Source organism: Rhinopithecus bieti, unplaced genomic scaffold (assembly GCF_001698545.2).
Source record: "Rhinopithecus bieti isolate Rb0 unplaced genomic scaffold, ASM169854v2 scaffold_65372, whole genome shotgun sequence".
In the NCBI taxonomy this organism is placed as follows: Eukaryota; Metazoa; Chordata; class Mammalia; order Primates; family Cercopithecidae; genus Rhinopithecus; species Rhinopithecus bieti.
In genome coordinates this window covers 157,405-184,516 of record NW_016825415.1, presented here as the reverse complement: position 1 = coordinate 184,516, position 27,112 = coordinate 157,405, and the positions used below count along the sequence as shown (strand labels likewise).

Genomic DNA, 27,112 nt, shown 5'->3' with positions numbered 1-27,112 from the left:
AAAAAAAAAAAAAAAAAAAAAAAAGCATATTCTACTTTTGGCATTTACAAATATAAATGTATAAACGTTTGCTTAAAATATAAAATAACTCAAGCTAATTATAAATATTAATTACCTTCCTTTTATGCATGAACCAGTGCACCAGATCAGAGGTGATATTGGCCTCACATTTGACGAACTTTAAAAACGATACATAATGCATGACCACAACAATAAATTAAAGATCAAGTTATGTTAAAAGAGATTCCTCTTTTTTTTTTTTTTGAAATGGAGTCTTACTCTGTTGCCTAGCTGGAGTGCAGTGGTACAATCTTGACTCACTACAACCTCTGCCTCCTGGGTTCAAGCAATTCTCAGCCTCCCGAGTAGCTGGGATTGTAGGTGTGTGCCACCATGCCTGACTAATTTTTGTATTTTTAGTAGAGACAGGGTTTCTCCATGCTGGCCAGGCTGGTCTCAAACTCCTGACCTCTGGTGACCCCCCACCTCGGCCTCCCAAAGTGCTTGGATTACAGGCGTGAGCCACTACAGCTGGCCAAGAGATTCCTCTTTTAAAATGCTGAATTTGTCCAAGATGTAAGCCTTTTGGACACTACTGGCTTATTTTACATCTCCTACCAAAAGAGGAAGTCTTCCTCTTGCCAGCACTTGGTAAGCAGACAAAAATATGTTGGCTGTGTGGGAGAATGGAGTTATGAGATTGGTTGAAGTCTACGAGCAATCTCATGGGAATATTATCGACAAGATCATGCAGGATAAGACAGAGGGGAGGGAAGAGAAAGAGAACTGGGAGGAAGGAATCCAGCATAGCCAGAAAACTGTAGGAGGTGTCAACCTGAAATAATAAAGTGGATCAGAATCCAGTTTAAGAGTTAATTCAAGGGAAAAGCTAAGGATAGACATCTGGGAAACACAGACTCTGAAGGAATGTGGTTAGTGCTATGAAGCTGAAAAGTTAAGGTCTTATTTACATAGGCAAAAACCAAAGAAATTTAATAGGATTACAGCATCTTCCATATATTGCTGGTTTATGAGTTACAGCAATTTGATTAGTTACAGTTTTTTTATTTTTTCTTTTCCAATTTAAAAGTATATTTTTAACATTCCATCTTAGACAATCTAAGGTGTTTGTGTAAGAGAATAAAGAGGGAAGTTAATCTATAATAAAAGAGGTCTTCTCTGGTGCCCTTTAGTCTTTTATAGCATTTTACAAAACAATGTAGGTAACGAAAAGGCTAGTCTATAATCAGAGAAACTGGTTACAGCTGCCTGTTATGTGACTCAGGTCCCATAATCACATTCCTTTAACACTCAAAATAATTTAAAGTTCCAACAGCTTTTATTTGGAATTATTTATTTCACAGAGGAGATGAGGAAAGTAGGAAGAGGAAGGAAACAAAGAGGAGGCTGGACACCTGGCACACTCAAGACCTCTTTTCAGCAAAGCAGTCAGGGGTCAGAAGTCCCTGTACACACAGGTCTTGCTTTGGGTCATGACCACAACTGAGTGCCTGACTCCAAGGCCGTCATCTAATAGGCTGGTCTCAGAGGTATCTTCAGTACCCAAGGAGCTAACAGACCCAGAAGGATCTTTCCTCAGACAGAAAGAGGAGTTGTTTGTGACCAGGGGGCCCATAAAGAATCTCTGTGGAGATTTGGGTCAGAGGATGCCTCAGTTCTCCATAAGGCCAGCAGTGAGACTGCAGAGATGGCTTTCTGTGTGTCCTTGTTAAAATTAAATCCTAGCATTGAAGGTAAAATTCGAATGTATATGTGATATCAAAGAACTCGAGTTCCTGTGTCCACACATCTGCATGCAGACTTGTAAAAGGGTAAGGAAAGCTGTTTTAAAAACAGAATGAGCATAAAGCAGAGGTGGCCTGACGTGGAGGAGGAGAAAGAGAAATGTGAAGAAGAAAAATTACAAAGATACACTTCCTCTGCTTTTCACCAGGCCTGGGGCAGACAGCTGTGTTCATGTGCCGCTGGAAGTCAGGATGCTACCTTTGGCAGCATGTGGTACTTCTTCAACTCTGAGGAACCCAGAAATAAGAGCCAGGTAGCAGGGAGGCTAGTGCAAAACATGAATCCTAGTAACTTGAACACAGTAACAAAGAGTCTGGTGTTATTTCCAGAAGTCAGGCTCAAAAACTCTCAGGAATGAAATGTGCTGGAAGTGTATTACTGTGGCCAAATGAGACAGGAATTTCTGAAAACACTTCTAGTTCTTTATATTCATGCGGCATCCATTTAAAACCAATACTTTTTTTCTTGATTATAAAAGTAATATCATGCTCACTGTTGACATTTAGAAAATAGAGAATGTACAAAAATCAACATATATTAGTATATGTATGTATGTATACCCCAGTAATCCTAGAGCCCAGAAAAATAAAAATCAAGGCATTTTATAGAAACTGGTCTGTTATAGATATTGTGCCTGAACTAAAACTAGCATTATCACCATGATGGAGTGAAGCTTTAGCTTAGACTCAGTTGGCTTACTCCACTCTGCAGAACATGACATTTGGACCCTGCAGTTAGCATGAACTAGTCATGAGCCAGAATTTCAAGCTACAAGAATATGTGGAGTCAGTCCATTATCTGTTAATGCTAACTTTGGTCCATGTACTCTGGTATGTGCAGCCACTCAGTGGCCACAGACAGACCCAGCTAAAGATTTGAGGCACTGTGCTTACTGAAATCATTTCTGGTTGTACCAGAGGAATGTGCTGCTCTTTTATTTTGAAAGAAATTAACTTGGGGGTGTGTCTTGTAAAAGCACCTGAAAGTCTTTAATATTATTCTGAGCTGTTATAGACAAACACTATCAGGAGGTTAGAACTCAGAGTTCAGAGTGGACAAAGTGGGGAGAGGGTAAGCTGAAGCTCAGAGCTGTATCCTCAGCCTGTGGAGAGGCCAAAGCAGGAAGGCCAAGCCTTGCTTCTGTGGGAACAGGATCTTCCTGGCCTATGAGCCAGGACAGAGAATGGGGAGGGAATGTTGGCCTCGGCTCCTCTGGCTCTGATGCTTCCTCCTACTCAAGGAACCCTTTCTACAACACTCTCCTCCTAGAAAGTAAAGGCTTCTCAACAAAGTATCTAAAGTGGGTATTGCAAGCAAAAGACTTGAACAAAGACTTGTATTCATAATGAGCCTGACATCCTCCTCCTCCCTAGGTCCAGATCTCCATAGCAGCTCCACAAGATCTAACTATGCCTCGATGAAGCATAGCTTTCCTCTCTACCCCCAGAGTTTATTTTCTGCCAAAAGTACACAACTTATAAATTCAGTTGCTTCTATGATTGACTTTTCATTTAAAAAATCATTTCAAAGTAATTGTTGAGCTAAGTTGCTGATCTAAAACCAGAACCGGTCTTCAAAAGGATCTTGCACCTATAACATGGTCTGGAATGAATTCTATCAGGTTTGTAAGTAATTTATTATTCCCATAGTATTCTGATAGTAAAAAGAATAAGAAGTGTATATTTAAAACCAGTTATGATTGTTGCTTAGGTACCACAACGATTCATTCTACAACTGTAACCAACAAGTAACAGATAACATTAGAAAATACCCTGGAAAATGAATCATCTTGTAATGTATTCATTTAGAAATTTTATTAAATGAAAGACAACATAATTACAATATGGGACTTATATCAAACAAATAATAACTCTCAAGATCCAGAGATAGAAATAGGAACAATAAGATTACTAAACATACCTGAACTAACTCTGCTTTTAACTCTTCCTTTTCCTCCTCAGAGAGCATGCTAGAGAAGTCAGCACTGGCTACTGCATCTTCATCTCTTCCTTGCAATGGTTCAGTCTCCAGCAAACCTTTAGGCAAAATTGATAAAACAGAGTGCAATTTTTAAAGTGAATTTAAACCAACTTCTGCTTCCATAGTGTGGAGGACTAGATGCACTGACAGACCGTCCCACTGAAAAACAACTAAAAATTCCAGAAAAGACAAAATCCTCCTAAATGTTTGATGAGCTCCAAGAAAGCAAAGAATACCAAGAAGCCAAAACATTTAAGAAAAAATGAGAAGGCAGAGATGTAAACAAGACAAGCTTTCAGGGAGGTCTACATTTACCACCTTGGTGAATTCCAGCTTAGCTCTTCACTGTCTGGTGGGGTGTAAGGGCAGAGGACAAAGCCCAAGGCCCACCCATGGATAGGGGTTTAATGTGAGATTCCTGTGTAAATTGGAGGCCCCAAGGGCTGCACCCTAAGAGTCAGGTGAACTAGAAATAAATAACTTCATTCTTCACACATCTTGCAACTCAGCACTGAATGGACAGAGAAAAAAGGTCCTCCCCTGAGAACTCGTGACCCTGAGTGAGATTGCATGGGAAAGCAGCTTGCAACTTGAATGCACACCACCTGGGTGGTCCAGAATTTAAAATATGAAGGCCTTTTTTTCCACTGCAGATGTGGCTCGAAGCAGCCGGAGCTGTGAGGAACCATCACTGACAAACTGACTCTGGCAGAGGAAAATATGAGAAGAGCCGGGTTCTTGATGCCATCATTGTGCCTCGGGATAATCCAGAATAGCTTCTAACTTGGTATGTGAGATAAATGACTTATTGACTTATTATTTAAAATATAAAGAAGTTCCCTGGTAGGGCCCCTCAACATCTGGCTGACTCAAATGCCTGTGTTCTCCGGGGAACCCAGGAAACAGTCCCACACTCAGAGGGAAACTTCATCTACGACATGATTCAAGTCAGAGCTGGCATTTACACCTCTGTAGGGAAAGGAAATGAGACATTCAAGTACAACGTGGTCCCTGGAGAAACTCCCACCGGCCTGAGCACTGGGACAACAGGTTGAGCCATGGAAGTTTGTGCCGTTTTTAGGGGGTAGGAGTCTGACCTTTCTTGTTCCGGGGTGGTAAACTGGGAATTCTATCTGTGAGATGGGGGCTTGTTAACAGGAAGCTCTCTTGCTTTGCTGAGTTTTTTTCCTTTTCACCCAATAAATTCCATTTTTCTCACCCTTCAAATTGTCTGCAAGGGTAATCTTTCACGGTCGTGTGACAAGGACCCCGTTTTCAGTTGAACTAAGGAGAAAGTCCTACAACAGAAGGGTTTTTAATAAATTGTCCTGGAACAGTTATCTCTATAGAAAAAAAAAAAAACACACTGGACACCTTTAAACCATTCACAGGGACAAAACTGTAAACATTTTAGAAGACAATCTAGGAGTTTGTGTTTATGAACCTCCGGTTAGGAAGGGACTTATTAAGACACAAAAAGGCAAACCATGAAAAAAGGACGAATAAGATTAAGAATGTCTCTCTATCAAAGACGCTATATGGGAAATGAAAAGACAAGCCACTAATTGGAAGATGATATCTCTCACATATATAAGTAAAAAGATTTGTTCCCAATATATACAGAATTCCTACAGACCCACTTTAAAACCAGAAATAATCCAGTAGAAATGTGGGTCAAAAGACCTGAACAGATGATTTATAGGCAGAAATCACAAATGTTAATAAACCCAAGAAAACATCCTTGACTTCACTGATGCTTGGGGAAATACAAATTAAATTAGTTCATGCTCAGTAGAGGAGCAAAAATGTACAAGTCTGACATTACTAAACGTTGGTGACTATGCAAAGGATAGAAACGCTCATATACTGCTGGCAAGAATATAAATAGATAAAAGTAATTGGAAAATGATTAAGCATGATCTACATTATCTATTAAAATTGAACATTCACATATCCTATAACCCAGTAATTCCACTATGTATAGACCTGAGACAATCTACACGAGCATTAGATGTTATACATGCACATCAGACACCATTAATAAAAGCGTTCACAGTACCAATAAACTGTAAGTCACACAAAAGTTCATAAACAGGACAATACATAAGTATACTGTGGTGCATTTCCATGATAAAGACGACGATAGAAAAATGAGTGAACTATCACTATACATACTAAATGGCTAAAACTTGGAAATAAGATATTGAGTGAAAAACTCAAGTTGCAGAATAAGAAGTATAATTCCACTTAATGAAGTACAAAAGCATACAAAACTAAAATATTACTTAGGAATTAAATTATAAAGAAAAGCAAGGCAATAATAAAAAATCAGGACTGTGGTTTTCTCAAGGCAGAGAGGAAAGGAGAAAGGAATGGAGGATCCCACAGGTCAGGGGTCCCGGACTCCCGCGCCAGGGACCAGTAGTACCGGTCTGGTACCTGTTAGGAACCAGACCACACCGCGGGAGGTGAGAGGTGTGCGAGCTGGCAAAGCTTCGTCTGTATTTATGGCCACTCCCCATAGCTTGCATTACCACCTGAGCTCTGCCTCCCGTCAGATCAGTAGCAGCATTAGATTCTCATAGAAGCACAAACCCTATTGTGAACTGCACATGCGCAGGATCTAGTTTGCGTGCTCCTTATGAGAATCTAGTGCCTGATGATCTGTCACTGTCTTCTGTTTCCCTGAGATGGGACCGTCTAGTTGTAGGAAAACAAGCTCAGAGCTCCCACTGATTCTACATTATGGTGAGTTGTATAATTGTTTCATTATATACTACAACGTAATAATAATAGAAATAAAATGCACAATAAAAGTAATGTGCTTGAATCATCCCAAAAACATCACCGTCACCCTGTGTCTGGGGAAAAATTACCTTCCACGAAACCAGTTCCTGGTACCAAAAAGGTTGGGGACTGCTGCCTTAGGGAACTCTTACAGGATCAATGGTCATACTCCATTTCTGGACACTGACTTTCTGTTCATGAGTATTTTCTCCACTTTACCTTTATATTGTAAATATTCTTTTGTGTACTTATAATTATTTAATAAACAAATGAAAGTGCATTTTGTCTAAAGTCAAAAGAGAAAGGTAAATCATTATCCTACAAAATCAGAACATTTTAGATAAAAAGAAGAAAAATAGGCCGGGCGCGGTGGCTCAAGCCTGTAATCCCAGCACTTTGGGAGGCTGAGACGGGCGGATCACGAGGTCAGGAGATCGAGACCATCCTGGTGAACCCGGTGAAACCCCGTCTCTACTAAAAAAATACAAAAAACTAGCTGGGCGAGGTGGCGGGCGCCTGTAATCCCAGCTACTGGGGAGGCTGAGGCAGGAGAATGGCATGAACCCGGGAGACGGAGCTTGCAGTGAGCTGAGATCCGGCCACTGCACTCCAGCCTGGGCCACAGAGCGAGACTCCCTCTCAATAAAAAAAAAAGAAGAAGAAAAATATGACTCAAGTGTGTGTAGTTCTGAAGCTGTCCCTTCTCTTGAGTCCCTGGTATTCTCATCCTTATGCCTGAATCAATAGGGTGCCATTGGCACCCTGATGTCACTGCCAACATGGTAACAAACATTAGTAAACATGGCATATTGCTGATCCATGTTCATCAGATCCTCATCCCTTCTCTCTATGCCAGAAGACAGTTTCAATGCTAAGTAATTTCCTTTTTCATAAGTAATATCTGGTCATCATAGAAGACAGTAAGATAAAATTATCCATTATTAATTAAAATCAACATTAATCTTATTACCCAGAAATTGGTATTTTGATCCTTCCTTTCTGGTACTTCTTCTGAGCATAGGTGTATTAATATTTTCATATATATATATACTGGATTTACTGTTGCAAACTTGGTTTATTTATTCAATAGGATATTAATATCTTTTCATGTCTAAAGACACACATATACATTTATGTATTTTCAATGGTTGTGCACTATTTTGTCTTATGGATGATTAATAATTTACCCTGTTTGCTGGGAAGCTGCAGTGAACACCTCCTAGCTAAGTCATTAGGTACTTCATGATGACTTCCTATCCATTGGATTACTCAGTCAAATGGCATAGACGTTTTGTAATCTACTGCCAAACTATCACCCAGAAAGGCTGTACCAGTTTTATGCAACATCAGCAACCTATGAGACTACAGACTCAAGAGAAAGTAGAGAACAGACTCTTAGTAAAACAATGTAACTTACAGGTCATTTAAAGTTTTAATCAATGTTCTAGGATAACTATCTAAACTAGGAATCAGCAGCAATTCCAAGCACAGCTATGAGAGATAGAACCAGAAGGTAAGCTCTGCCCCCCGGCACTGGGGGTCAGGAGACAGTCCTGGGGGTACTGCAACACACTGTGGACTTCTCCCCACTCAGCCTGGCCCAAGAACTTACAGATATTGCTCAAACTTAGCTGGAACCCAAATTCTCAATCTTCCCTATCTTCATAGCGTGAGAAGACATGGTCCAGGGAATAAACAATAGTTCCAGGTCCTTAGACTTTTCAAGACATCAAACATCTTTAGTACCTTCTATATTCTAGGATGAAAAGAAAGTTCAAAATCCTATTTAACTGGTATGAATTGGGAAGCTTCGAGTGAATCTAGGGAAAGGCAGACACAGCACCCAGCCGGTAGCTTCCACTTTTCAGAGGGGGAGGTGCATAAACCTTATAAAGTGAGAAACTCTGAACTGGCCTTCAGCTCTGACGGGCCAAACATCCCACTCCTCAGAGACATCATGAATCTTTCAAAGTCTCACTGCCACAAGCCACCCATTCAAGAAATCTGCCCAGAAACCAGTTACTAGTTAGTCTAGGTCTAAGTTCCCCTCATCCTTTCTCCACTTAGGCACATATTTTTCTCCGTTGCATCTTGTCCCAGTGGCACTCTCTGAGTTATACACAGGGTGCCACATAAACACAGACAAAATGAAAACAAGACCTGCTGTTTTCAGCAGAATATGTTCAACTCACTGAGTTAGGAAAGCAGCAATCAAATGATGAGGTCAAAGGATAATTCAAGAATCAAGAAGTAGTTAAAAAGAGGAGGTGGATTAAAAAGGTAACTAACCAGTGAAATGAAGTCAAAACCAGGAATGAAAAAAGCAAATGGTAAAAGATACCAAGTGACAGATGATAACGCAAGAAGGGCAATAAAATAAGTATAAAATTATCTAGTTACCATGGAAGTAGATATTAGAAAAAATTAAAAACATATTATTCAATGAAAGCAATTATCACTGGGCAAATGCTTGAGTCACCATTTTTAGCAAGTACAGTATATTATGAACCAATTTCATGAACTTGGTTCTATTTTCCAAATGTGCAAACTGTGGCCCCCTGTCTGGCATAGAAGAAAGAGCACTCTAATGGGAGTCAGGAGATCTGGAATTCTAGCTGTGGGTTTGCTATTAACTAGCAGAGTACGTTTGACCTCAATTATCTCATTTGTAAAATGGATACCTTGTAGGATTGTTGCTAAGGTTAAATGATGTTAAATCAGATAATATACTTGAAAATGCTATAAAATTTTAAAATTTCCATACAAATTACAGCAGTATGAAATTGGGGAGTAATAGCTTTTAAAAGTATTAACGTGCTGTATTCTCTTTGCCTCTCCCAAAATGTAATATTTTCCTAGCTGGTCTAAGGCATCCATCTGCCAGCGGCAGGACAGAGAAGTTAAAGAAACACAAAGAAAAGGTTAATATTTAAGATTTTGGCATTTGAAATTGGATCTACCAGCAAGAAAACAGATTTACAAAAATAAATTTTTTTTAAGGCAATGCTCTACATATCATTATTTCTCTCTTGGCATAGCAAAAGCCAAGCCCAGGATATCCAGCCCAAGCAGTTCCCCTTAGATACCCCCTTAGATATCTAGGACTTACCAAGGAGGTGTGTGCCTGTGGCTCTATACCTGGTAGATGGTGGGAAGAGGAAAGGGGGAGAGAATGAGGAGAGCTAAGCCCTGAGATGTGTATGTCCCACCTTTCTCTTTGGGCATGGCCCAGAGAGTATGAAATGTGTTACATTTATAGAGGAATCTGCTGGAGATTCTGTTTGCTCCTTTAGACCCACCCTCTACCCTCCTAAACCCTTCTCTGTGCCCAGGAGATGACCTAAGGATTATATCAACGTGATTCCGTTGCCCTTGGCCAATGGGAAGACCCTGCAGGACACTGGAGGGCAGAAGCGAGTGGTTAGCAAATGTCTAGTCCTGCCTGACTCCCTCCCTGCCAGGCTGCATCTTGTAGTTTCAGCTTTCAGCTTTCAACTACCATAGGCCAAAGCTCCCATTAGATAGCTCCCTTCTACAGCTCAGCCACTGTCTGGTTCCAAGAACTCTCCTCTGGCCTAAGGACTGTATTGACTTCCTACTGTGGCTGTTCCAAGGTGCTTCAACATCCCTGTTCGATGCCCTTAGCTCTTGCCATTTTTCTGATAGCCCATTCATTAAGCTTTCTGGAATCAGGCATCCCTTTTGGGCATGCCATTCATTTACATCTTTCCTGGTCCCTGACCGGTACAGGAAGCCTGCCCCAATTTCCTTTTTGAACTCTAGGAAGGAATATCTTTCAGGCTATCCTACATCAATCTGGTACACAGCCACATCACTGTAACCTTGGCAGGTCCAGGGCTGTTGGGCAGAGAGGCCCCTGGTGTTTAATTCTCCAGCTCACTCTTCTGCAGTCAGTTAACCATGGATAGGATTCAGAACATCTCACAGTACTTAGGGAGAAACTCACTGCCTTGGCAAGAGGTTGGCACCCCTGCATCAGGGGCCGGGGTTACCAGCGCTGGCCAGAGGACAAATGGAGGAAGTAGAAAGAATCTCCCTCCAATGAGAGCCAAGGCAAAGCTGAATGACCTCGGAGGGGCTACTGAACCGAAACTCAGCTGAAGGGGACAAGATCATGAGTAGTATCTGCAAAAAACTTCAGTACCAGGGCACATCATGTTCCCAGCTGCCTGAAGAGCCATACAAGCAGAATACAAGGCACTGCATAGTCCTTCAGGCTTCCATACACCAGACACACCAGATGCCTCCTTAGCTAGGACAAAGGAAAGGTGGATATAAAAAAGGAGAAATCTGAATTAGAAGATAACTTTACTGAGGAAATGAGTACTATTTAAAGAGGTTTTTAAAATAATTGCATTGGAATGGACTAGGCCTAATATTTTTTTCCCACTACTCAAAGCCTAGGTGCTCATACTCATACAAGCATAGGTTAAAAAAAAATTGAGCATATAGACATATACCAAGTTGTAGTGTAAATAAATGTTGCTACCCTGCTATTGGAGTATTTGGCACTTAAAGACAGCCATTTTACTCTTTTACATGCAATAAAATATATGGAATTGTTTTAATAAAGGTAACAAATAATCAAATATCTGATTATAATCGAGTAATTGCACTTCTCCCTTGGCCAGGTGAGGTCTGTGGAAAACAGGTAGGCCTTAAAATATTTGTCAAATGTTACTATGTGCCTGTTTTCACTATACCTACAGTTAGCCAGTGATGACTCCATTTAAGTCTCCCATGCAGAGCTGAACAACAACACAAATTAAACCGGCTCCAACTGAGAAGTCACAGTGGTCACTGTGGTCTGCTCCCAGCCTTGCTAATGAAGACCTGCATTCATGGGACCTGGGGCTCAGTCCCAAGTTGCTGGGCTTTAACTAAAGCTAGTCTGGCTCCAAAGCCTATGCCCTTCCTTGTCTTAAGCTATCTGAAGAATGCAGGCAAAATCTTGGCAAGTAGGAATTCAGGGATTAGCTTTAAAGTGTCTCCTTCAACCTTGCAATGAAATCACTCATTGGCATCCACACACTTACAGTGCATGCTGGCAAGCTCTCCTGTGGAGTAGGTGATGGCTTCATGGCCATGATTGAAACAATACAGAGGGCTGGGAGTTAAAATGATTACAAACTATGATTTTGAATCAGTGGTCATACCCTGCATTGTTGGCAAATATGTAAAAGTTGCAGAATTGCATAAAATAATCTTGCACTGTATTAGATAATTAAATAAATCCAACTGTGTAATCAAGCAAAGGGAGAAAAGCACACACTCTCTTTCTTTTTTTTTTTTGAGACGGAGTCTCGCTCTGTCGCCCAGGCTGGGGTGCAGTGGCCAGATCTCAGCTCACTGCAAGCTCCGCCTCCCAGGTTCAGGCCATTCTCCTGCCTCAGCCTCCCGAGTAGCTGGGACTACAGGCACCCGCCACCTTGCCCGGTTAGTTTTTTTGTATTTTTTTTAGTAGAGACGGGGTTTCACAGTGTTAGCCAGGATGATCTCGATCTCCTGACCTCGTGATCTGCCCGTCTCGGCCTCCCAAAGTGCTGGGATTACAAGCTTGAGCCACCGCGCCCGGCTACACTTTCAAAAACAATACAAAATTATCCTAAGACTTAATAAAAGAAGGAATGCAATAAAGTAGCTTACATGAAAATTTTCCATGTTTTAAATAATAGATTTAAGACTGTAATATTTATTACTTAATTATATTTTCTTCATGATGTTTGGTGAAAATAACCTCAGGCATTCCTAAACATAAAACTTCAAAATATCTACATGTATTCCCCAAGGGAAAAATTATTGAGTTAATCGTATTGCTGTTGGATTTATGATTATCTTTAAGACCATAAAGAATCTAACATGAGTCAATTCTAGATGGAAATTAAAAATATAAAACAAGTTTATTTATTAGAATTGTACTTTCTGTGCATTTACTAGACATACTACATTAACCTAGATATTATTTCTGAAGAACTTCCATCATTGAACAGCATACTTTTCCTTCATTTGCTAACAACTCGTATCTTGCCTATTATTGAATCAGGCGTGTAGTAGAAAGGTCTTTAAAGTGTGTTTTATTCCTGTTGCTCTGAAGTTTTGGCAGAGGCTCCAAATGCCAAGATCAATACCACAGGAGATGTATATCCCCAAATTCTAAAGCCATGCATAAAATCTCATGCGTGAATGCTAATGTGTGACATGCTGAAAGAGTTTAAAAGTGGTTCTCCTGGGGCTGGGGATCACCTACTTGAACCTTTGAGAGTGGGATGAGAGTGGAGCAGGGAAATCTGCATACACAGATGAGTAATCATAAAACACAAGTCCTACTCTCACCTCCTGGAGATCACCACTGCAACACTTGGGCATATTTCTCTGGATCTTTCCCTACATATTGCAGCACAGACTTTTTTTTTTCACACATTTAACATCTTTGAAATCAGGATGACTTTCATAATCAATTATGTGTTGCAATTAATTGACAGCACTTTTTCTTTCTTAGTGATATATAAAACAATGGGTATTTTACATCTTTAACATATATGTTACACGATAGATGATAGATAGATAGATCCATATATCTAAAAATGAAATCGCAGGATTTTGTAACTTGAGTTTTTTCAAACAAATTTCTCCTGTTACCCTTCTCATCTCATCTAAAACCTGACCATATCAAAGGTTCTCCACTGGTCCCATAATTTATTTAGAGCTAGTTTGCTCAAACCAATATTCAATAAAAAACTACATGCTTGCCTAATTATGTGCCTTAAGTGTCTTTACCTGACTAATGACTCAAGGAAGAGACCTGGCTCTGTCCTGCAGAATTCATCCCAACATTTTACTTTCTGATCCGTCAGGTGATTGCAAGATAGTATAGTGATATTGGAAAGGGTAGAATTTTGGGGAACAAACCAATCTCAGGAAGAATTCCAGCTCCACCCCTTTTCAACTTTGTAACTGTGATAGTTGAAATCTCATTCTTTTCATCGGTAAAATGGGGATAATAATGCCTACCCACAAGAACAAGTTGTGAGAGATTACAGTTTTGTAAAATGCCTAGCACAGTGTCTGGCGTATAATAGTACGTTAGCTCCCAATCTGGTCATACTTGAGTGACATTCTTCCTTGGTCAGAATTATTTATAAAATTGAAGCCCTATAGAAGAAAAAGCAGAAGCTATTATTCTGTCCTCAAGAAGCAAAAATATTTCACTGTGGTGCCACCCACAGATACACCTAAAGTAACACCCGTACATGGTAGTCTGCAATTACATACAAAATGAATGACTTAGAGAAATACAAACCCACAGGCCATGTTCAGCTTCTTATTCTGGCTTAATCTGTCCGACCCTTAGAAGCGAGCCCTACATTCATTTGGCATTACTTTCTCTGGCTATTGCTTAATGGACTGAGATGGGCATCTGACCCAGGGGTATTCTCTGGATTCCTCTCTTGAGATTTTGGGCCAAGAGACACAGGAGAGTTAAGTGCAGTAAGATTAAGTCAGGTATTGGTAGGACAGTAGTGGAGGCCTCAGTGTTTCTCTGAGCTCCCTTAGGTCATTTGTGAGTTCATTCGTTCATTCATTCATTCATTCATTCAGCGAACATTTATTAAGAATCTATTAAGTGCTATGCAGGTCTCTGAGCTCACTGGAATTTATAACTCAGCCTGGCCTGAGGCCTGATTATTTGACTTCTCTGAACGTCCATGAGCTTTCTCTTTATCCTTAAAATAAGCCTCATTTTTCATTGGCACTAGTCTGAATGTCACGTTCTTTTTTCAAAGAAGAGCTCTGAGTTAAACAGAGACTAATAATATCACAGAATTCACACAGAATTCAGGTGAAAGAGAGATCATTATGAACTCTCTATCAAGTTTCATCTCTATGACTTCAATGACTTGCCATGATCTCAAATTAAATTAATTAAAAATTCAATAAATTATTTGTTGCCCCAATCTGGCTTCCTCTAAGCCTGAAGAGGTCACTTTGTCCTCTGTACAGTTTTTAAGATCTTGTCTGCAATAAATGGTCTAGGAGTCTAAACCATACCTGAACAATATGACAATTTCCTTCTTTGCTTTTCCTGAGCCCAGCCCCCTTTACTCTGAAGAGGGCCAGGTGTGGGGCCCTAGTGAACAGGCCACACAGTGACCCCAGCATACCTCAACACAGCGGCATTGTTAAGGCATTTGGATTCTCTGAGACAGATGGGACTGTACCTACCAGTTGTTGGTCTGTGGTCTCTATTTGGATTCTGAAGATAGGTCTGGTAGTTAAGATGTGGCCTTTCAATAGTTTACATGGAAACATTCTCTACATGCATACAGAGAAGTTCAGGGATGCTGGCTCAACCACAAGAGCCAGGGACCCTTCTGGGACTATAGTGAATATCCCTGGAGAGACCAACCAGGAATTTCCTGGAGGTGAGGGTACAGGACTGGTTTCCTGGAGTCTCCTGAAGCTTGGCATAGACCTCATGACTGTGGGCTTGTCTTTAAGCTACGTTAGTCTTCATCTGCCCTGAGAAATGCCAGATGGGCGTTCTCTACTCCAATGTTTGAGGCTGAGTTCAATGTGCCTGGCCCTTCAGGTCTAGGGCATCCTGAGAGCATAGGCCAAGCTGGAACCCGTGGTTTCATTTGGGTCATGTGGCCATAGATGGCAGCCAAGAGTTATATATCTCCAAGTTGATGATAGCAGTCACTAGGGATTAAGCCTGAAGTCAAGGATCTAAAACAAGTTGGGCTGCCAGTATCAGAGTTCAAGGCTGTGTATGGGAAATAAATAAAGCTGTGTCAGAGGCACATGGTGGAGATAAGATTTTGAGACTCTGAAGACAGTGCTCAGCATTGCTTGCCTCAACAGCTCAGCATAGGCTTCTACAGCTTTGAGCTACACCTTGGGCCTGCTGGCTCATTCCTGCCCTTGGGATTGAAAGGCTCTCTTCACTGATGTGAGGGCTCAGGACCCAGACTCTCCCTGGGAGTGCTGTCAACACACAGCACTCTCTCAGCCCCTGGCCCACTCTCAGGCATTTGCAACTTTTTCTCCCAGGTTATGTCTATTTGCTTATGTGTCTTGCCTCCCTTACTACAATGTAAGTAACTGAATGACAGAAAATCAGTTTTGTTCACCTTGAAATCTCCACATGTCATAGCATGAGGGCGTAAGGGCAGACCACAGCTAAGGGCAAATGTACTCACTGTGCCTGGAGCCACCAACAAGAAAATGTCTCTAAAAACTGAAACCCAGCATCAGCCATCTGAGTGTCATACTAAAGTGTTAAAAAAAAAAAAAAAGAAAAGGCATTAGGTGATAACACATGTCAAGAGACTACAAGGATGATGCTCCTTCCTCCACCAATCCCTTCTGGGAACTATCCATCCTTCTTACAAGAACAGTTGCTTGCATCTTCTCCTTCAGATTGATGTCCTCTGAGAGATAGCAGCTTTCCTCCTCTTCCCCAGGCCCTAATCCTTTTTCCTCTGTCCTAGGAAACTATCTTAGATGACTATGTTTATTCCTCCTTATCCCCAGCTGAATCCTAGTAACATGGATAAAGAATTGCTATCAGGCTACTCTTTGTTGCTCTCTAATGATATTTCTTGGTCTTGGGAGAAGTTAATGAGGGACTCAAGACCTTCAATTGCAAGCAAGCAGCATAATAATCTACTGTTCTTAAACTTTGTTGAGTTCTTCTCTATGAGTCATGCCCAAATGTATCCTGAAACTCAGACAAAGGATCTGCCCTGACTCTGAAACTATATTGAAAAAGGGATAACTGCTGCTAGCACTGCAGGAACTTTCTTGAAGCAGCTGCTCAGTTACTCTATTAAGGGAAGAAGTGGAATAAATGTGTGTGTTTCTTTTTAACCACATGCTGTGCTCCAGGTGTGTTACATATCTTATCTTGCCTTGTCCTCCCCAGAAACACATTAGGCAGGTGGCATCAAGCACTATTAAGGGTCTGAGATTTTACTCAACTTGCAAGCTAACAAGTTAATACGCAACAGTGTCATGGATGCTGGCAGAAGATTCCAGACTCCTAGATCAGTGACTCATGGCACAGCATATAGCATGAACATCATGTTCCAGTGAGTTCCCCTTGCTACCAAGTCCCATGGAAGGTGCAATGGAAGGATCTAGGTGGATACTGCACAAGCAATGGGTTTGCATCTCAGCTGAAGAAACTTGGGCTCAGGGAATCTGAATCTTTTCTAATAGGCAGTAAGTAAACCCGTTGGCCCTTTGCTCTGGAGGAAGAAGCAAAACTGACTTCTCTAGAAAGAGACACTGCCTCTGTCTTCCAACGTTGTTCACTCTAAATGAATTTGAAGAATAGTCCAGAAAAAAGACCATCAGTGTCTCTGCTTACAAAATGTGTAGAAACACAAGAGATCTATGGAGAATCATCTTCCATAGGTGGCATCTCCTCATTTTCCAAGAAGGAAATGATGGTTCAGAAAGTTAAATCAATTGCCCAGACTCACATAGCTGATGAGTGGTGAACTTGAGATCTTAATGCAAATCTATTAGGTTGCAGAATTCATGCTATTTTGACTTTACCACAACACCTCATGCAGAAATTTGACAGGAACTGAAATGTCTCCCAATCCCACTCAAGACTCCAATCAAACAATCTGGGCTTACTGAAGGCCTAAGCCAGGAGCTTTAATAGCTGCCGTTTCTCCACATTGACCACTGGGAAGTGTCCAGGGTGGCTTATGTCTCCCAAACTGTTTCTGATAGGACTTGCTCAACCAATGTTTGTTGAATGAATCCCCTAAGATAAAAACAACCAAGTCTTCTTGATGCTCTTTTCATAATATCTGTCATGTCTGTTTGTCAATAGCAAAAAATAGTTAATGTTCTTGATGCATCGACTCCAGGAACTTCCTTCTCTGAACAAACTCCCAGACTGCATGAGGAAAAATAAAGAACCCTTTAAATTTCATTTCTATATGACAGCAACATAGGGGTTTCATCACTACATACTCAGACTACTGAAGTCTTAGCCAAATTTCATCTTCCTGCTTGTATTCTCTTTCCCCTCCACCCAATCTACACAACACTCAGTATTTTGAACACATTGTTTTCATCATGCCAAAACCCTATTCAAAAAATATTCAATGGATGGATTCTCCATTGCTTCCAGCATAGATTTGAAAATTCTCATATAAGGGCCGGGCGCGGTGGCTCAAGCCCGTAATCCCAGCACTTTGGGAGGCTGAGATGGGCAGATCACGAGGTCAGGAGATCGAGACCATCCTGGCTAACACGGTGAAACCCCGTCTGTACTAAAAAATACAAAAAACTAGCCGGGCGAGGTGGCGGGCGCCTGTAGTCCCAGCTATTCGGGAGGCTAAGGCAGGAGAATGGCGTGAACCCGGAAGGCGGAGCTTGCAGTGAGCTGAGATCTGGCCACTGCACTCCAGCCTGGGCAACAAAGCGAGACTCTGTCTCAAAAAAAGAAAAGAAAAGAAAAGAAAATTCTCATATAATCATTCAAAGCCCTCCATAGCTGGCTGTAAGTGGTGATTCCACCTAGACTGCCTATGATGTCCCTGCCAAAACCTCTATGCCAGGTAGGCTGTCATACTTACAGCATTCTTCAGTCATGTTCTATTCAGCCCTAGCTTTTAGTGCCATCTGTCACTCTAGAAAACTTCTTTTTCCTCTGTTTCTCTTCTAAGAATCCTACCAAATTGCCAACAGCACTAGAATAATGAGTATCATGTTCTGTGCCTTAATTTGATCTAAAATATTTTTCATCTCATATATATATAATATTATATACATTACTAGATACCTTACCACTATATACTATATATGGTATAAACGACATTACAAATTGCATTATAAATTGCACTAAGACACATAATATTACATATTACTGTAATTATGGTTAAATACTTCATGAAGAAAATATTTCAGACACTGTCCTGTAAACATTTATTGTCCTTCTGAAAATATAAAGAACATATGAGTCACCACTATTAAGAGTACTGTTTTCTAAAGCTTTGGTTTCATTTAATAATGTGGCTAAAAAAAGAAATCATGTCCGTAATGCTTAGCCTGAGAATGTACTAATCAGTTGACTATAGAAAGAGCTTAGAAGATGCTTCTGAAGTTGTAGCCGACTAAATTAAACATCTTTTCCTTTAAAAAAAAAAAAATGCTGCTTAGGTGACAATCCAAATACTTAGATGTTGATTAAAATGGACTCTAGTCTCGAAAGAAAGATTTGTGGCTGTCCAAAACCTAATTTGGGTTAAAAATGGAAGTGATATGCTATTACATATAGAGGTCCACAAATATATGGAACTCTTTCCTTCCCTTTCTCATTCATCCATATGTACAAGGTGGCCATCTTCTGACAGCCAGGAAAAATATACCATTGATACAACAATCTCAGGTTAACTGTGTATTATTGAAGTAACCAAAATTCAATGTAATACTAAAGATAGCAGAAAGTATATGGTACCCAACAGTTAACCAAGTACCACATGGTCCTAAAGAGTGGGGAGTCTTCCAGGAGCTCAAACCAATTAAAGATTTCAGGAATATACACAAGCCTAAATCATTATCTCTGTGGCCAAGACCTAACCAAGGACTCCTATTCACCTCCAGAGAGAAGAACCTGAGAGCCTGAACTGGCTGCTTTTACCCAAGGCCTCCCTGGTCCCATCCCTAGCTTGTGCCTATACAGTATGCTCTTGAAGGCACTGGAAGCTGTGGAAATTTGGAGTGATGGGAAGGACCATCTGAGGTGACACTGCTCAGAAGCATGGGAGTGGTTGGCTTGGGATGTCATTTCACTGGGCTAACTACAGAAAATGTCCCTGCATTAAGACCCAACTTTCATTACTATATAAGATCAGCTGGCCTTTCAGGTTGGGGTCACCAAGTTGGCTGCATATTTGAGAGAGATCATATTCCAAGCCTTCATCTGTGTTTTCTCAGGTCCAGAAATTATATTCCACCAGTTTACACAATGGTGATTAGCCTCTTGGATGACAATTTCTAAGAAAAAATCTGCTGGGAGATTGGTTTGACTAGTAGACCAAATACCTTAAGGTAAATTCTGTGCTCTCTTTCCTTCCTCAGAACAAAATCCACTTGAAAAACCAAATGAACAGCAAAAGACGATGTGCTAAACATTGCGAAGAATAAAGAGAGTTAGGTGACTTAATATTGAAGCACTTACTATGCTGTATTTTAATTCCACAATTCATTATCTTTTTCTTCCTCTAGATTGTGAGATGCTCCATTCTTTGTGTCACTGCTGCCTTGTTCATACTAGGTGCCCAATAAATATTTGTGGAATAATTTAATTAGCTATCATGCCCTTACATTTGCACTATTCAAATGCCTATAAATTAAATCTGATAACTAGCCAAGGAAGCACATTTCTTCTTAAAGTGTTGAAGATAAAATAACCAAGACTTACAACCAATGCAATGACCATTAACAAGGGTAGCCAATAACATGTGATAGAGAAGTAATAATCAGCACACATCAGTATACCAGCTCTACTGGGACCATCACTCCATTTTTGTTAATGCATCTTGTTCCTTCAAGGACTACATTAAGCCAGAGTCTAGCTTTCATTCCATTAATATTCTGTTTGAGTTTATACCTTTATACGCTCAGGTAAAACGAATGCTAAATCCACAGTTTCTCAGGAAAGTAATAAGTAAGTAAAGTGAAAAAGATCAAGATGAATCAGGCTCTTCATTACATTGCAGGTAACACTAGAATGTTAGTTCCACTTGGTAATTAAAGACACCTACAGCAGAATCTTATCCACCATACTGACAAGTTGAAAACTGATGTCTATCTGGGACCATCTGCAGGAGAAAGGTGTCTCTTCATGTCATTAGGACATAGTTGTGTTATATTTTCCAAGCTCCATCTTAATTTATGTTGTTTAGAATATATCAGTAAAAGACAGCTCTACTTGACTGTGAATATTGTTGAAATTGTTTAAAAACTGTTTTAGAAGTAGGTCAAGGGAACAAGTATAGAAGACATCAGGTTTTCTGCAATGAAAGTCAGAAATACAGAAACTTAGGTTCCTTACAGATGGGGTGGTTCCTCCACGGTCTGTGTAGAACTTCACTCCAGGGGAGCCAACTCGATTCCCAACCAAAGGGTGAGCTGCTCAGCCCTGAGCTTTTATTCCTGACCTGAGGTCACATGGCCTTACACACACACCAAGGGCTTCTGTTGTGTCATTAGCATGTCAGTGACCACACTCAAAACCATGCAATCAACAGCTCTATTTTCAATGAAAAGATATAAAATATGTGTCGCAAATCTCCTCAGCTCCTCCGATCGTCTACATTTCAAATATAAGATTAAAGCATTTGGGATACTCTTCCTATTTCAAACCATTACTTGCTGCTCTTGAAAGGGACTGTTTAATACACACAAAATAGATGCATTGTGGGTAATACTGCAAGCCAGATCAAAACAACTCCCCAAAAAAGTCACAAGAATACCGCAGCCACAAATTTGTGAAGAAAAAAACTAAACAAATAGTTATGCAAAAAAACAAACAAAAAATAGTTAATGTTCCTGATGGATAGACTCCAGGAACTTCCTTCTGTGAATAAATAAACTCCCATAGTGTGTGAGAAAAAATAAAAACTACTGCAGAAATGGGAATAGACAAAGTAAAAACAACCAGACCATCTAAACCTTTAAATCATCCTTCTCTCTGTATCCACCCTCATTTCTCAACACTCTCCCTGACCACACAAACACATATTCAAATTCACATTTCACGGACCGGGAAAAGGAAGCCAAACCTGACAAGATAAACTTCCACTGGGAAGCTGAAGTGGGTGGATCACCTGAGGTCAGGAGTTTGAGACCAGCTTGGCCAACGTGGTGAAACCCCGTCTCTACTAAAAGTACAAAAATTAGCCAGGCATGGTGGCGGGCGCCTGTAGTCCCAGCTACTCAGGAGGCTGATGCAGCAGAATTGCTTGAACCAGGGAGGCAGAGTTTTTAGTGAGCAGAGATCAGGTCACTGCACTCCAGCCTGGGTGACAAGAGCGAGGCTCTGTCTCAAAAAAAAAAAAAAAAGATAAACCTCCAAATTTAACACTCAGCCTCCTTACATTTTGCCCTAAGCAAAAGGAAAACGGTCTCACTTATTATATTATAAGAAAACTCCAGGTAATAAATTATTCTGAATTCTAACTCATTAATAAAAAGTCACTCATTTCAATTAAAATGAGAAGTAATCTCTTCTTCTCCTTCTCCTCCTCAGCCTCCTTCTTCTCACACCATCAAGAATAGACCAGAGAACTGATTTTCCACTCATTTCTTTGGTTAGCTGAGTAGTCGTGAGACACCCTAGCTAGAGTTGAGGGCTCTGGGACCAGTTTCTCATCTCCTTCAACTCCTGAGGGAGTGAGATGAACACAACTTGTGCATGCCTTGAGCTTCACTGGACAGGATACATTCCACCTTATGTCACTCCTTAAAGGTTTACTGATCTTATACAGTGCTGGGTCATCCTTTAGAGCTAGTTCAGGAAAAAGTTTTCTTGGCAATGAAAGATATTCACTATGAACACAAAGCAGGACAAAATGAAGCTTTTTTTTTTTTTTTTTTGCAAGTCATGTTTAAAGAAAGCGATAGATAGTAAGAAATACTTTCTCAGACAGGCCTGAGATGTTTACAGTTCTCTAATCTTTGCACAACTTCAAAGCTATGGCGAGGGTTAGAGAGTGATGCCATGATGCAACCACCAACACATCAAGCCTGGACTCGTGCCTACTGGGACTGCAGCCAGATTCAGGGGCCTGAACATTCAAAAAGCATTGGTCAGAGGTATAGACAGTCTCACCTTTACTTTAAGCAAATCGGTTCAGTAACATTTACATTTCTTCAATGTCTCTTGTTAAATCTTTAGCATTCCAAATAGCTACTACTGACAATGCCCAGAAAAAATGTCCTTTTTCCTCCTGAAATCTGAGCAGCAAAATAAATGCTAAAGGAAATGGAAATATGTATTTCTGAGTCGTGACATGTTTAGCAAGAATAAAATATGCAAGAATTAGAAAAGTTTCACTCAAGTCACAGACAAGAAAATGCAATGGTGAGATGAAATATGAAGACACTTATCCTCACTAGCAATAGGGAAAGCACAAATTAGAATCACAGAGATACTGTTTTTCATCTAAGATATTTGCAAAGAAGCCAAAATGGGATAAGAGCCTGTGTTGGTAAGGTTGTGAAAAAACGGATCCTCTAACCACACATTGTTGGCTTTTGCACTGTGACACCTGACTGGGAGAGCCTTTGACACTGCCATCCCACTTTTGAGAATCGATCTTACAGAAAAAAAAGGTGCAAACCCAAGGAGAGAGTATACATCATTGTTGGTAGTGGTAGAAAGCTACGAAAACCTAAACGTCCATCAGTAGGGCACCAGTATTCAAGTATAATATACCCACACTGTATACTATTTTTCAGTTATTAAAATTTGTGAAAATAAATATAATGCAAAAGCTATTGGAACCCCTAAAGCACTTAAAGCCTTGAGAAAGATGTGACTGTGATCTGAATCACATATGGTTATAATTTCTGTTTCTCAGATTATACATTAACTCACTTTCTTATTTTTCTTATTCTCTACAATGGCTAGAGATAATTAAATGTCCAAGACAAAAATCTCCTGTCTTCTTAATGACCCTTGCTATAGATTGACCTCCTCTTTGATACCTTGCTTTGCTAAGACCACATGACAGAAAACCGATGACTACTATGCCCTCTGTAATGAATGTTAAATGTACCCTTTCCAAAAAGGAACGCTGCCTATAAACCAATCAAATTGCTGTAACTATGTGCCAATCCTGTATGAAAAATGAAGTACTGCTAAAAACTTCCCTGTCTCTGACTATATAAATGAAACCTTAATTTCCCTACTTTAGAACGCTGACTCCATTCCTTTGGAGTTGGCATGTTTGAGTTGGCCATCCTCACAATATGCACTTAAATAACCTCTCCTTAAATTGGATTCTGACACTTCTGACTACGTTAGGTTGACAAAATAATGAATTAGATTGACATGTATTGACTAGAAGGAATTTTCATTGTATATTGTTGAATGCAAAAATCAAGTTGCTGAGTCATATTTGCATCTGCACCATTTGGGGGAGGAATAAAACACCATTTTTATGTGAATACGAACGTCCATGCATTTGTATGAGCATTGAGAAAGGTGAGAAAGGATATGCACCAAATTGTTAATGTTGGCTGCTGCAAAAGGGTGAGGTTGGACAGGGAGAAGATGATTCACTCTGTTTTATATTCCTCTGTATTACTTGACTGTCTACAATAAGCACGCATATAACTGTTAATTTTTTTTAATTTGTATTTACTCGCTCTGGAGATAAATGACTACTGAGGAACATTTAAAAATTAGGACATGCTAAATTATTCAAAAAACCAGGTATATCTTTTGTATCTAGTTCCTGAAAACATTTCCAATATTTCAAATAGATTTTTTTTTACAAAGAAAATACCTTTGTAAATCTGTTTGTGGCTAGTGCAATTATAGACAATCTTGAACACATTTTTTTAACAACTGACTGAATCTAGAGTTTTTTTTAAATAGATCAAACGATCTTAAGAATTCATTAATGGAATTTATGGCATGCTGAACATAAAAGCAGGAAGAGGCCTATGTTCTCTTTCAAAATCCTTCCCAGATGGCAAACAAAGCTCAAAAATGAAAGTCTGCAGATAAGATGACTGAAAGAGGGGCTTAATAATCAGTGGCTTTGAAAATGCATGTTCCCTTTTAAAAGGTGGCTCTTCAGAAGTTTAGCACAGTAAAGCAACTATGAAAGGTAGCAATGACCCTGTGTCCGTGCTTACCTAGTCTAGGCAATGACCCTGTGTCCCCGCTTACCCAGTCTAGGCAATGAGGGAAGCCACTAAGGAGGCTTTCCCTAATGTAATGGAACAACATGGAAATACAATGAAAGTCGAGCTTTAAAAGATGCTCTATGACTCCAAAGCATTTTATGTATTTTCTGCATTTTATGACCTAAGTAATTTTAATTTTCACCATCTTAGTTCCTATAATTTGTGCTGTAAGTGCTCAATTCTAGCACATTTAATTTGTATATTGCAGGCAAGCTAAACTTAATATCTCCTTTACTTTTATTTTATTTATTTATTTTTTTTGAGACGGAGTTTCGCTCTTGTTGCCCAGGCTGGAGTGCAATGGCGCAATCTTGGCTCACTGCAACCTCCACCTCCCAGGTTCAAGCAATCCTCTGGCCTCAGTCTCCCAAGTAGCTGGGATTACAGGCATGCACCACCACGCCTGACTTATTTTGTATTTTTAGTAGAGATGGGGTTTCACCATGTTGGTCAGGCTGGTCTTGAACTCCTGACCTCAGGTGATTCTTCCTGCCACGGCCTTCCAAAGTGTTGGGATTACAGGCATGAGCCACTGTGCCTGGAATCTTTTACTTTCATTTGACTGAAAATAATTATCTCTGTACACAGAATTTAACATGTGACTTTTTCTTGATCCTACATGATATGCAAATATCAATAATTATTTAGTAAATCATACAAGTCTAGCAAAACATTTTTTATACAACATTATTGATAAAAATTAAAATCAACAAAATCCAGCCTTAGGTCCTTCAATCTATTGTTCAATAAACAAATTGAGTCATTAGAATTATTTAAGTCAAAACCACAAAAACCTTTTACTTTCTCTTGAGAATCAAGGAAGAGTTTTCTTTCACCAGAATCAGATTTTGTTTCATAGCAGGGTTTAGATTCTATAGGCTCCTTCTCTCTTTAAGTGCTGGTAGAGGTCAATAATGTTAGTATGTTAACCTGTTTTTATTCCTAAGGATGAAGGAAAATCAGCTAAACTCATCTCATCTTGCTATGACCATTTCGCCGGGTTTCTCGGCCTCAGCACTATGGAATTTCAGGTAGGGGAACTCTTTGTTGTGATTGTGGGGAACTGTCCTGTTCACTGTACAATGCTCAGCAGTATATCTGGCCTCTGCCAACTAGATACGAATAGTACTCATCCCCCCATTTGTGGCAATCAGCACTGTCTCTAGACATTGACCATTTCCAAAATTGAGCCACTGACAACGCATTGAGGAAGCTCTGTTCATCAGACACAGAGACAGCTGCATGCCCATAATTTTGGTTGACACTTGTGTTCACAATGCGTTAGGCACTGTGCCGAAGATTTTATGCACATTATTTCATATGCATCCCTAATTTATAAAGAGGAAAATTGATGTTCACAGAGAGAAAGTGGTTGAGCTGGGTTTCCCTGCTTTTTCTATACTCAGGTGACCAATAACCCCCGTGCGTCCCTGGCACTCTCAGCTTTGGAAGCTGGTCATGTGTTTGTGGTCACGTGTTTGTAAATAGATCTCCCTTACCCAATGCATGCAAGCATGTATGCAGGGATAGAACTGGGTATTACTCTACCCAAATGAGTAGAGATGGACAATGAAGGAAAGAACTTTGGAATTCTCCCATCTCTAGTAAGTAGCTGAAAATCACTTATCACTATAGGTTTCCAACGCTATACAAGATGACTGTGAAGACAATAGACACAGAAGACTCAAATTGCCTGAAAGGGTTTAGAGCACTGTAAGAGCCTCCCAATATCTGATGGTCTCTTGGGTTGTTCCTGTTGTAATCAGGAAACTAATTGCAGACCTCTGCCCCTGAAGGTAGATAGAGCTCCGGCTCCTCTCAGAGGGCAAAGCAGAGTTCAAGATCCCACTCAGATCAGCCAGAGTGCCCTGGTCTTGGCTTGAAGTCCAGGGTACAATCCTAGTTCCTGGTAGGGTTTTGACTGTGTTGACCTTCCCAGATCCTGGCTGCTTCTTCTTTAACTGGAGGCAAGGACTCACTCAGAAGTTCCAGGGCTAACCGATCCCTTGGCCTGCCTCACACTGACCTTGAGCTGCAGCATTTACCCAGCCTCTTGTGAGTGAACTCCAGCAGTGAGCTGCTATTCATCACATCCTGTGGTAACATCCCCTGCATCCCTAATCCATTTCCTTTTCCCTGGAGACACTAGCGCCTGTGCTGTTTCAGGTAATGGACACTCAAATGCCTCTTTTAGACTCTGAAAATTTGATGGGGCAACCCTTCATCTCTGAGGCTTAGTGGGCTGTTATTTTATAAATAACATGTTTGTGTAACTGATTAGTGCTTTATATTATATTCTACCTTGGGTGAAAAATAGACTTTGCTTTAATAAAAAAATCCTTCTGACTATACTTCCTCTTAGAGTTCTAAACTCTGCACTTTTCAAAAGAGTCTGTACTTTGGGGCCTAGCAAGCAGAAAGAGGGGCGTGTCTCTTGATCTGGGGACAAACATTTCCCTAAAATTCCCCTGGAAGAAAAAGAACTCGAAATAGAAGTGAAAGTGAGTTGCCGAAAAATAAGAAAAGTTGTATTTCTTGCCTTTCTGAGTTTGTGAACTCACTGGATACT

At 40.2% G+C, this 27,112-nt stretch overlaps 1 protein-coding gene across 10 annotated transcripts in view; it reads right to left on the bottom strand.

The window, feature by feature from the left end:
- TPD52L1 (TPD52 like 1) overlaps positions 1-27,112 on the bottom strand; it is a 108,558-nt gene that overhangs the window by 37,366 nt on the left and 44,080 nt on the right. For 7 of the 10 annotated variants that reach the window (XM_017863022.1, XM_017863027.1, XM_017863024.1 and 4 more), the window contains exon 2: positions 3,727-3,842. In XM_017863022.1, the coding sequence (XP_017718511.1) occupies positions 3,727-3,842 (116 nt within the window). Of the gene's footprint in view, positions 1-3,726; positions 3,843-4,104; positions 4,269-20,677; positions 20,817-27,112 lie in introns of those variants that run through there. The other 3 variants (XM_017863032.1, XM_017863026.1, XM_017863030.1) reach the window with 3 other exon arrangements.